Source organism: Musca vetustissima, unplaced genomic scaffold (genome assembly GCF_032173495.1).
Source record: "Musca vetustissima isolate MV318-11 ecotype Yass unplaced genomic scaffold, APGP_CSIRO_Mvet_v1 utg266812, whole genome shotgun sequence".
Lineage (NCBI taxonomy): Eukaryota > Metazoa > Arthropoda > Insecta > Diptera > Muscidae > Musca > Musca vetustissima.
This window is the reverse complement of record NW_026874487.1, coordinates 2657-15913: the sequence shown is the minus strand read 5'-3', so window position 1 is coordinate 15913 and position 13257 is coordinate 2657. Positions and strand designations below refer to the sequence as shown.

The 13257-nt window shown below is 31.6% G+C and overlaps 1 protein-coding gene across 1 annotated transcript; it reads left to right on the top strand.

The window, feature by feature from the left end:
* Positions 1-288: 288 nt before the first annotated feature.
* On the top strand, positions 289-3421 carry LOC133334109 (homeotic protein distal-less-like). Its single transcript, XM_061542408.1, has 4 exons — positions 289-433; positions 1806-1910; positions 2191-2408; positions 3277-3421. Exons 1-3 carry the CDS (start codon positions 331-333, stop codon positions 2406-2408), a joined length of 426 nt encoding a protein of 141 aa, XP_061398392.1. The 5' UTR covers positions 289-330; the 3' UTR covers positions 3277-3421.
* The last annotated feature ends 9836 nt before the right edge of the window (positions 3422-13257 follow it).

Here is a 13257-nt window from a genome sequence, read left to right as displayed (position 1 = left end):
CTTGTTTCGCTGAATATGGTTTTGAAGCTATTAACTAATGGAGTATTCAGAGAATAAATTAATCCATTTGGTGATAAGGAAGAAGAGGAAAATTCCAAACTATATCTAGTTTTGATTTCTATAGCCCTTTTGTATTATTTTATTAAAACGGATTTATATCTTTTATTTATAATAATACAAAGATATTAAATAATTGTTATATTCACAATTCAACTGTTTTTTTTTTATTACTCATTTTTTTATTACATATTATTAATTATTTTTATTTTTTTGTTCTATATTTTTTAGGTCAAAATCTGGTTTCAAAATCGCCGTTCAAAGTACAAAAAGATGATGAAGGCTGCTCAGGTTCCCGGTCAAGGTAGTGGCATGCCTTTGGGCAGTGGTGGTCCAAATCCCGGTCAACATAGTCCAAATCAAAATATGCATAGTGGTAAGTAACAAAAATTTTAATTAAATATAAAAATTAAATTAAATATAAACATAAATCAATATGAAAATAAATTATAAAAAATATTATAAATAGTAAAAATTGGCAAAGAATAAATAAAACTAAAAAATATAAAACTATAATTATATAATAAGAAATATATAAATAAAAAAAATAAAGAAAGAAAAGAAGTATATATTAATTAAGATGATTATATATTAATTAGGCCTCTTCAAAAACATTATTCTAAAAATCCACGCTCTTCAAAAATATTATTCTAAAAATCCACGCTTTGTAGGCCTCTTCAAAAATATTATTCTAAAAATCCACTCTTTATAGGCTCGTTCAAAATTAATACTCTAAAAATCCACGCTTTATATATCTCTTCAAAAATATTATTCTATAAAAAATATTTTAAAAATCCACGCTTTATAGACCTCTTCAAAAATATTATTTAAAAAAATATATTTTAAAAATTCACGCCTCATCGGCCTCTAGAAAAAAAATTAATTTAAAAATAGCAATCCACGCCTTATTGGCATCTAGAAAAAATATTGTTTTAGCAATCCACGCCTTATTGGCATCTAGAAAAAATATTTTAAATATCCACGCCTTATTAGCTTCTAGAAAAAAATTATTTTAAAAATCCACCCCTTTTCCGTCTCTGGAAAAGTATTATTTTAAATATCCACACCTTACTAACCTCTAGAAAAAAAAAAAATATATTAAAAATCCAATCCTCTAGAAAATTAGTATTATAAAAATCGACATCTTATCGGGCTATAGAAAAAATTATTTTAAAAGCCGACATCTTCTCGACCTCTAGAAAAAATATGTTAAAAATTCACGCCTTATAAAAATTATTGGCCTCTAGAAAAAAAATTATTTTAAAAATCCACGCCTTATTGGTATCAAGAAAAAAATTAATTTAAAAATCCACGATTTATTGGCCCATAAAAAATATTGTTTTAGAAATCCACGCCTTATTGGCATCTAGAAAAAATATTTTATATATCCACGCCTTATTAGCTTCTGTTAAAAAATTATTTTAAAAATCCTCCCCTTTTCCGTCTCTAGAAAAATATTATTTTAAATATCAACGCCTTATTAACCTCTTAAAAAAATTATAATAAAAATCCAATCCTCTAGAAAATTATTATTTTAAAAATCGACATCTTTTCGGGCTATAGAAAAAATTATTTTAAAAATCGACATCTTCTCGACCTCTAGAAAAAATATGCTAAAAATTCACGCCTTATTGGCATCTACAGAAATGGCTCATATTTTCAGTGATTTCTAAAGACTATAATTTAATTAAATAATTAAATTCATTGTTTACTAATTTCCTTTTCCTATTTTTTATGATTTTTTTCAGGCGGTAATAACGGTGGCGGTTCAAATAGTGGCTCACCCTCACATTATCTACCTCCAGGACACAGTCCGACGCCTTCAAGTACGCCTGTATCTGAATTATCACCCGGTAAGTTTTAATAAAAAAAAAAAAATAAATATATCTAAATTTTTATTTCAAAAGAAAAAGAAGAATAACGAAATAATACGAGAGCTGGTATATATGTTTCGGGGCTAATAAAGAAAATTCGAATATCTGTCATACAAAGTACAAAATATAGCAGCCCTCGTATTTATTGCTACTATTTTTTTTCTATTATTTAGTTCTATTTTAAAATCCTTATTTTTTTAAAATGTGTTTTATTGCAATTTTTTAATAATTTGAAAATTTTATTTGTTTATTCTCGCAGAATTTCCACCAACGGGATTAAGTCCGCCAACGCAAGCGCCCTGGGATCAAAAACCCCATTGGATCGATCATAAACCACCGCAAATGACACCGCAACCACCTCATCCAGCTGTATCACATCCGCAGACGCATCATCACCAACCACCGCCACAAATGGGCGGCTATGTACCCCATCAGTACTGGTATCAGCCGGAAACAAATCCATCGCTATTAACGTAGGTAAAATTAAATATAAGAACAAAAAATACAAAAAAACATGAAAATATTAAAAAAAAAAAATAAAAATATATATGTAAATGAAAATTAAAAAAAATATATTAATATTTTTATTAATTTTTTGATTTAAAATTGTATAAAAAAATCAACCTAAGCTGTAAAAATTCTAAAGACCAGCTTAGGATTAAAAGGGTTATCAAAAATTATTTCTAATAATTTCCTACAAAGGGAATTTTTCTATGTAAAAATAAATTTTCGGATATATTGAGAATTTTTTTCTAGAGTCTAAAATTCTGCCTCAGATTTGAGGACCTCATTTAGAAAACCTCAGCTTCATCTGACCTTATTTTAGATAAAAAAAAGCTCAAGCCGAAAAAAAAATTCATGAGGAATTTTTCCATAGAAAATTTTTCTAAGATCACCTTATGATTTTTGTATAAAAATTTAGAATGTTTTTTATAAAAAAATCGGCACTAACAGCGGAAAATCAAAATTTTCCTGCAATAAAAAAAAATAAATAAATTCACACAATGAGGGATTTTTATTAGAATTTTCAATAAAAAAATAATAAAAAAAAAATTGAAATATGAATTACGGAGCTATTTTTATGATTTTGTTGATTTGATGGGTTATATAAAATAAAATTAAATATTTCTATTTTGAATATAATTGTACACCTTCCAATATTGAATAAATATTTCTACTTTGAAAAATTTGTAGGCCATCCAATTCAGATTAGGATTTTTTTTATAGACATCAATATTGAATATTTCTTATAAAAAATAAAATCATATAAATATTTTAGTATATATTTTTTTTTAATTTTTACTAATTATTTATATTTTTCTCTCTCTTGTTTTTCTCATTACAGGGTATGGCCAGCGGTCTAACAGACACCTCCAACCTCTACTATAGCAGCAGCAACCACAACAACCTTTTACCAAACCGATCCTATAGATAATTTAATGCATATATATTAAAAGAAAAGAAACAAAAACAAATTCAATAACAAAAAAATATATATTTTTTTTCATAGATTAAAAAATTATATGAGAAAAGAGAAATTTTAATTAAAAATTTTTAAAAAGAAGAACAACCCGAACAATAATAATAAATAAATTGTATTTAGAAAATAAAACAACAAAATACTTAGTAAAAACAAAAAAAGTAATTAAACTATTTTAAAATAATTATTTTAAGGACATTAAAAATATATATTAATTAAAAACAAAAAATATATATAATAATTCTTTGTGTATAAAGTTAACAAATAAACAGTTGTTTAGTTTTATTTTAATAAAATACAATAAAAACAAAACCCAATTTTTCTAGATATTTTTAATGAATAAACTAAGTTTTAAATATATAGGAAAAAACACAAAAACAAGAAAAAAACATTTATGTAAGACATAAACCTAAAAAAAGACAACTTAAAAAACAATTTTAAAGCAAAACATTCCTCATTTGATTTTATGTGCATTTTTTTTGTGTAAATATTATTATTATTAATATTAATTTTTATAAATACATACCTACATATATAATTAAATAATTTTGTTTGTAATTTATGTAATAGTAAACAAAACAGAAACAAAAAAAATAAATTTGAAAAAACAACAAACAAATCAGCTGATGATCTTAAAAATTATCTAAATAAAATTTTGAAAAAAAGAAAACCAACAACAAGGAAACTTATTTAAATAGAAAAAAAAAACACAGCAACCATATACATTAGCAACACAAAAAATCAACTCACACACACACACACTTCACTTTACCGTCAGTCACATTTGCCCAAAATCATCTCCGTCACTCATAGCTAATAGAGTAATTTCAAAAAATACGTGTAATAATAATTTAATATCATAAAACATATTTTTTTTAATTTACAATCAGTTTTACATCAAGATCTCAAATATTTCAACATTTCACCAATAAAACGAACAACAACAGCAGCAGCAGTAATATCAAAATAAGTTAAATTCTAAAATATTTTTTTCGTTTTTTTTTGTAATTACAATTTTCAAAATTATTTCGAATACTTTTTTATTATGTAATTAGATTTTTTTTTGTAAAAATAAATTATACAATTTTAATTAATAAAAAAATAAACATACACACACAAAAAAGTTTCAATAAAAATACGTATTTAAGTGCAATATAATTTTAATTTGCCGCTTATGAACATTAACCATCACCAATACTATGATTTTTTGGAATAGTTCAATCATCTGCAAAATGAAAGTTTAGAAGTCGAACGGGGCCGACTATATGATACTTGATTCCATACATATGTTATTATACAAATTTTCTGCAAAATCATGGTAAGGAGGCAGAATTGGGGTGTTTGGTTTAGCATTTGTATAAAATCGAACAAAATTATTTAAGGGAGCTATGCAAATATTTCAGAAATATATATGTCAGATATATCCAAATCTGAATTAATTTAAACAAAACTTAATATTATTTTGTTCGGAAATTAATTTCGTTTTTCCCGTCAGAGGACTTAATTACATTTTCGAAACCAACTGCACACTTAAGCCGCATAACCTTTATATGTCTTGAAAGCTGATATTGCAAGGCTTGTGTCTGGAAAAGTTATACTAATTCTATGCGGTAGTTATTGGTTGGTGCCCTTTTAAATATGGAGAGCAATAAACAGCATTTTCGTCAGATTTTACTTTCTTACTTTAGAAAAGGTAAAAATGCTGTCCAAGCGAGAAAAAAATTGACGGATGCGTGTTAACGGTACGTCAGTACCAGAACTGGTTTGCAAAATTTCGATTCGGTAATTTTGATGTCGAAAATGCAGCCCGTCGAAGCTGACAAAGATGTGATGAAGGCATTAGTTGATGGAAATCGCGAATAACCACACGAGAGATTTCCGAAAACCACAATACATTTCAATAGCTATGCTGTGGAAAATGTTAGGGTAATACGACAAATTTTGGGTATTTAGTACCCCATGTATATTAAATAGGCCACAAAAATTTATGTAGGAGCAAAATCGTAATCTGAATCGATTTCAACATAACAAAATAAAGGTTCAATGAGGTACGTTATGCAAAATTATGTACCAAATGGGGAAACTTTGGGAGATTAGTGCACCATATTAACCCTTTTAGTGTAAAAAAAAAAAATATCCCTTCTTTGCTCTACTTTACAACACTAATGCACAAAATGGTACGATAGCGGTGATTGCTAAACACGTATTCTCTTTTTGCCTCTTTTCGTCAGTCATTGTTGATGATTATTTCTCAGTTACGCTCTCACATACTTACTCTAAATCTAGTTCTGTTCAACTCTGCTTTACAACTACTTGTGCTCATTTTTTCATCTATCTCTCTCTCTCTCTCTCTCTCTCCCTTTCTCTTACTTGACAAAAACAAACATATTCTTCCGAAGAATAAAACCAACATCAACATTCGTTGTTCGGATGTCTTTTGTTTTGGTATTGTCCTAACATAACCCCCCTCAATTCGTGGTTCTTAGTTTTGCAACCGTTTATTTGACTATTGTTTGTCTTGCTAACAAATGGACTAACATTTGATCCATTTGATTCTCAAAATATGAACGGATCATTAACAAAAATTTTAGCCTTTGTTTCAAGCCAATCGTACTTGTTTAAGGTTGAAACTTTAAAAAAAAAAATTGGATTAAGCGCTACTTCAAGAAGTTTCTTCTTCTGGCCTGCTCACTCAGTAAGCTCTCGTCTTCTTTCTGCTACAATTTATATTGGCTAGAGGATGACTCTTTGATGACTATAACACCCAGTATACATAGCAACTTCTTCAGTCTTCTAGAAAGAATCATCCCAAATATAGGCTGGAGTATATATCAGTCAGGTCCATTTTTTTTTGTATAGTCCCCATATAACGGTATCCCCCAAATTTTCGGTATTTTGAGGGGTTTGAGCGCGAATCCGCGTTAATTTGGTATTTTGCATTCGTATTTGGTAACAAATCTCCCTATCAAAAATTATTAATCTTCTCCCATGGGGGTAGTCCCCAAATAACCCCATTTTTAATACCCTTTACCACACTGTGGTGCAGGGTAATATGTCTTTGTGCATATGTTTGTAACGGTCAAAAGGATACGAGATAGGCATATAGTTCCTTTTGAAAATATGCATAGAATCACTTTCTGAGTCGATTTATCTGTCCATATTAAATTGTAAACAAAGTACAGGCATCATTTTTAATCCGAATTCGATGAAATTTGACACAGCTCATTAATTTGTCCCAAGGAGGAACGCTATTGATATTGGAAAATATCGGTTCAGATTTATATATATTCTCCCATATATTTTTTCGTCCGATATAATGTAAATGGTGCAACAAACTCCCTATATATCTTTCGATTTGCACGAAATTTGGTATAGTGTACTGAATTGAGACCAGAATGACGTGTGCTAAGTTTGCTGAAAGTCGGTGCAGATTTAGATATAGCTCTCCTCCTAGCTCTATGTAAATTGTACACTAAAGACCCAAAGTTTGTCCGAATTGCACACAATTTTGTACAATGCACTGAAGTTAATATAAACTAAAGTTTCATTGAAACTAAAGTTTCATTGAAATCGGTTCAGATTTACGTATATATATTTTCGTCCGATTTAAGATAAATGGTGCACCAAACTCCTAATGTTTGTCCAATTGACACGAAATTATTTGAATTTTGCCATGTAAGGGCAGTGATCATTTGAAAATAATTTTTAAGTGATTATTTATATCATTCGAGTCGAGCTTAATGATCTAAGTTTTGCAATGAAAAGAAAAGCCAGGAGAGGAACCTACGTACCCACCATTATGCGACGCGTTTCGCCGTTGGTCAAGCGGCTCATCAGGCATATTGGGCTATGTGGCTTTACAAATGTCGTATTTTGATAACTTGTATTTATTCCTTGTATTTTGATAACTTGTATGCGAGACTTGCATATGCGAATTAAATTCAAATTTTGCGAATGTTCGACATTTGTCTTCATTCTAGAAAAAGTCCTTTTCAAAGCAGATTTCTGTTGTATCGATGGATAATTAATTCACACACCTACAATTGCTTCCATGGTATACGCGTGTTTATGCGCAACCGCTTTGGAAGTGTGTTGATGGTTCAGAACGTTTCATTGCAAAACATAGATCATTATCACTTAAAAAGTTATTGCGTTTTTTTTTTTATTGGTGCAGATGGTTCAATATATAATTCGAAGACGTGTCTGATTGAGATAAAATTTTGAACAGTGCACCCTAACGAATTGCGTGTATTATGTTTGCTATAAATCAATTTACACAAATGTGTCCCATTATACGCATACGACTCTAAATCTCTAAACCTCCTCAATTAAGTATATCCCCTCATATAATGATAACCCCAAATATTCGCTAATACATACATGATGTAATCAATATTGGCACCGCTTTAGGTATAACTTCCAGGGACATACGCATACGAAAAATATATTTCTGCACTGAACATTTCATATTGAACCAGCGGCCCTCTTCCCGAAATAAAATCCTGTGTACGTTGGTGATAGCCTCATATAACTTTGCCCTATTAATTGCAATATTTTGGGGTCCAGATTTTGGAGTTTTAAGAGTTTAGAAAAAAAAACTTCATTAACATTGCATTACTCATATTTTAGACTCCACAAAGGTCGATTCCATCAAGGTAAAATTATTATACCCTACACAACTGATGTCAGGGTATTATAGCTTTGTGCAGCCCCAAAGAGTTTGTAACGCCGCGAAATATTGGTCCTAGACCCACCTTTAAGTATACCGATCGTCATATCTCGACTAGCTGAGACGATCTAGACATGTGTGTCCGTCCGTCCGTCTGCTCATTATAATTTGTAAACACGATATGGACCAATCTTCACGAAATTTCGCATGTATGATGGGTTCTGCCCCTATTGTTTTTGGTAAAGATCGGTTAATATTTAGGGGACGAAATGAACCAAATACTAATTTTTTTGGGTTTTTAGGCCGATCTGGAAGACTCAATTATGGTCCAAACATCGCGAATTTTTTCATGGAGAAGGGGATCGGGCCAAGATCGGTTAATATTTAGGGGATGAAGTTGACCAAATACTATTTTTTCGGCTTTTTTTGGTCGATCTGGAGGACGCAATTATGGTCCAAACATCATGGAGACGGGGATCGGGCCAACGAATAAGCAAGCCTGTTTCAATATTTAGCGGGTCAAATGGACCCTGACTTTTGTGTGAAAAATGACAAAATTTGTATTCTATAGCGTATATATTTACCCCTGAAGGACATAGACCCAAATAGTTGACAATATATCCAAGAGGAGTGGTTGGCCTTCAAGTAATTAGAAGGGCTGTACTGAATATTAGTAATATGTGCCTAGTCGGTCACAAGGTTGCAAATATGGCGAAATATTGCCCAAGCTCAGAATATAGAACCACAGAAATTTTTATTTTTGTGGAAGTTGTGTAGGGTATCATATGGTCGGCCCCGTCCGACTATACTGCTCCGCTCACTGGTTAGACAATGGAACAGACCATATGTGCATTATAATATCCTCTTCATTTCAAAACAATTAACATTAATTATATATCAGAAAATCATAGTATTTATTAAAAAAATACACACACACACACACGTACAGCTGATATATTTTTGTTTTCTAAGAAAAATTCGTATACAAATATCATTTCACTCATCCTAACTGATGTAAATTTTTGTAAAAAAAAAAATAAATAAAAAAAAGTTCTTATAAATTCGAATATATAAATTCTACACAAAACTCAGAAATCACATAAAATTAATGTAAAATATAATGAAAGTTTTTTATTTTAATTGAACAATAATTGATTTTAATTTGAAAGTTAATAACAAATGTAGCGGTATTCAGTTTCCTGAGCTTTATTGAGTTTATATACGTTTTGTAAAAATTAGTTTAATATTTCTCTTTTATAAAATCGAAATCACACTCTAAATTATCTTTATTTCAAATGTATATAAATACGGTTCTCCTTTATTTCTTCATTCTAAATTGTTTTAATTTTTCATATTTTTTTGTTTTTGTTAAATATTTTTTTATCCTTCTTTCTTCATTTTAAATTGTTTATTTCTTCATTTTAAATTGTTTTAATTTTTCGTACATTTTTATACCCTACACAACTATGTTGTCAGGATATTAGAGCTTTGTGCAGCCCCAAAAGTTTGTAACGCCGCGAAATATTGGTCCTAGACCCACCTTTAAGTATACCGATCGTCATATCTCGACTAGCTGAGTCGATCTAGACATGTGTGTCCGTCCGTCCGTCTGTCCATTATAATTTGTAAACACGATACATGCCACAGTTATGGACCAATCTTCGCGAAATTTTGCATGAAGAATGGGTTCTGGCCAATGAAGACCCCTATTGTTTTTGGAAAAGATCGGTTAATATTTAGGGGATGAAATGGACCAAAAACATTATTTTTTTCGGTTTTTCTGGTCGCTCCAGAGGCCGCAATTATGGCCCAAACATCTCGAATTTTTGCATGGAGAAGGGGATCGGGCCAAAGAATAAGCATGCCTGTTTTGATAAAGATCGTTCAATATTTAGCGGGTCAAATGGACCCTGACTTTTGTGTGAAAAATTACAAAATTTGTATTATATGGCGTATATATTTGCCCCTGAAGGACCTAGACCCAAAAAGTTGATATTATGTTCAAGAGGAGTGGTTGACCTTTAATGTGATACCAATTATACGGTATGTACTGAGATGTGGGAGCTACACTTAAATATTTACAGGTGCTTACGTATTCAGACATTATTTAGTAACCCAAAACCACACTAGAGGGCGGAAATATAGCGCTGATCGCTTTGAAAATTTCCATGAGATTTCAGTTATGGTCAAGGACAACGCCTATAAATTTCGGTGATGGTCAGATAATAATTTTGGGATGAAGTGGACCGAAAACTGATTTTTTTTGAGTCGATCTATAGGCCACAATTGAAAGCCCAACAAGTACATCCCTCGTCTACTGAATATTGGTAATATTTGTTGACCTTTAGTCAGATTTCAGGAGGGTGCAAATAACGCAAAGTTAGATTTTCGTAGAAGTTGTGTAGGGTATTATATGGTCGGCCCCGTCCGACTATACTGCTCCGCTCACTGGTTTTGTTAAATATTTTTGTTTTATTAAACCTTCTTACAAATTTTTACAAAACCTTAAATCTTACTTAGTTCTACTATTGTTTATGATTTAATTGAGTTTTTTAATTAATTACATTTATAACAAACCATTAACACACACTAGTTTAGTTGTATAAAGAAATTTGTCCCCTATATGCCTATAAGGATAATATGTTTAGTTAATAACACTTAAGTACTAGTTATTATTGTCATTTATAAATAATAATAGAAAATAATTATATATAAAAAGAAGAAAAAAAAAACAACAGAAGAAATAATTGTCGTAATATTGTACATTTTAGAAGATGAAACCAAGAAAAAATGGAAATAAATACGATTAAATTTAAACAATTTCAAAATGTTTTTAATTTAGAAGCCTTAAACGGCGTTAGGTGTCTTCTAGGAAAAGATTTCTACCGGGTTAACTATATGAGGATTTACTTGGCGTATATTCAAATGAATTGACAATTTATAGCTACTGTGTTATCGAAATCCACTACAATGTAAACGTACTATTATGCCATTGCGAAGCGAACTAGTTCTATGGAAATGTTCCGCAAAGGGAACAATCAGTACTAGGTACAATTCTTTTGTTCATCTAGTTTCTATTTCTTCTGTCGGTCCTTTATGCTCTCGTTCATCTGATCAATAGATAAATAACCTCAGCTTTTTTGTGGAGCAAGCGCATTCGGAATAAGAATTCTCAAGTCTAACTAAGTCCACTGTTGTTCGACATTTTTTACTTTTTCGACATTTTGTATGTCTCAACGTTGGAATCACATTACAAAAGAACTGAGCTTGTGAATTTTGTGGATCTAAATCCTGAGCCTGCGTAATATTAGGATGAACGAAAAACAAATCCATTATTTTTATATGAACTATTGGACATTATTCAACATGCTACGGAATGTCAGATTTGGGTCAAATAAGCCCCGTTTGTTATATTATTTGTTGCCATTTTAAAGGTAACTTTATAATGCCCCTCTCATTGAAATCCTGCTGTCTAGTAGTCGATTTTCACAATCCTCCCTTAGGAACCAACTTTGTTATCATTAAAGAAATTTAGCAATGCAAGAAAAAGGTGACAATCGCTTGGTACAAGTTCGGATTGTATGGCGGATGCATTATAACTTCCCAACCAAGCTCCCGAAGTTTCTGGCGAGTCACTGTAGAGGTGTTTGGCCTAGCGTTGTCCTGCCCAATTCTGGCCGTTTCTGGTCTATTGCTATTTTCAAACGGTCCAGTTTTTGACAGCAGAGATCAGAATTCAGGGTTTGACCGTATGGAAGCAATTCATACTAAATAATCCCCTTCCAGTCCCACCAAATGCATAGAAGAACCTTCCTGGTCGTTAGTCCTGGTTTGGCCACAGTGTGATTTGCTTCACCGCTCTTTGACCACGATCGTTTTCACACAGGGTTATCATATGTGATCCATTTCTCATCTCCAGTCACCATCCGTTTAAAAAATGGGTCTATCTTATTCTGTTTGTCCTAGGCTTCGCAGATGGGAATTCGATCCATCCTATTTTTATACCCTACACAACTATATTGTCGGGGTATTATAGCTTTGTGCAGCCCCTAGATTTTGTAACACCGCGAAATATTGGTCCTAGACCCACTTTTAAGTCTACCGATCGTCATATCTCGACTAGCTGAGTCGATCTAGACACGTGTGTCCGTCCGTCTGTCCATTATAATTTGTAAACACGATACAGACCACAGTTATGGACCAATCTTCACGAAATTTTGCATGTAGGATGGGTTCTGCCCAATGAAGACCCCTATTGTTTTTGGTAAAGATCGGTTAATATTTAGGGGATGAAATGGACCAAATACTTAATTTTGTCCGTTTTTCTGGTCGCTTAAGAGGCCCCAATTATAAGAGAATCTGGACTAGTACAACCCTCGTCTACGGAATATTACAAATATTTGTTGACATCTAGTCGGTCAAGAGGGTGCAAATATCGCGTAATATTACCATAACTCAGAACGTAGTGCCACAGAAAGTTAGATTTTCGTGGAAGTTGTGTAGGGTATCATACGGTCGGCCCCGTCCGACTATACTGCTCCGTTCACTGGTTTTATTTATTAATTGGTGTGGCACCCAAACATAGAACTTTTTTTAATACTGCTAAATAGTTTAAAACAGTTTTATGGTCGATTTGTAGCTTCTGGGCGATGTTACGACTGCTAACATGTCGGTGAACTTCGATCATTTCTCCGATTTTATGGATTTCCTATTTCCCAACCTATTATTACAATTTTAGAAAATCATTTCGAATGTTGACCGATCATCTTGAAAACCGCCGTGATTATTTGTTCGTTTAGTTCATAATTTACCCCTAGAAAAATAAACAAATATAATTTTTTGGTTCATTGGATACCAGAACTTGCACTTCGTGAGGTATAGAGCTACTTGGCTAGTATAAAATTATTCATAAAATCACAATCTCCAATCATGTTAAAAATCTAGCATGTGCGAGGTTCGTCACATTACTCTTTCCTTGAGTCTCAGAGCACACCTTGCTACTTGGAACCTAACCGATAGATACAGTTGCTGGAGATTTAGGATTGCATTGAAATCAGCTTGAAGTGTACTTCTGAGGGAGCGAAATCGATGATGTTTACAGCCCGCTGGGGGTAAGATCGCAATGTAGGTACCCACGTACCTACATTATCTCCTTTTGAGTATGACCAAGAGTGTTG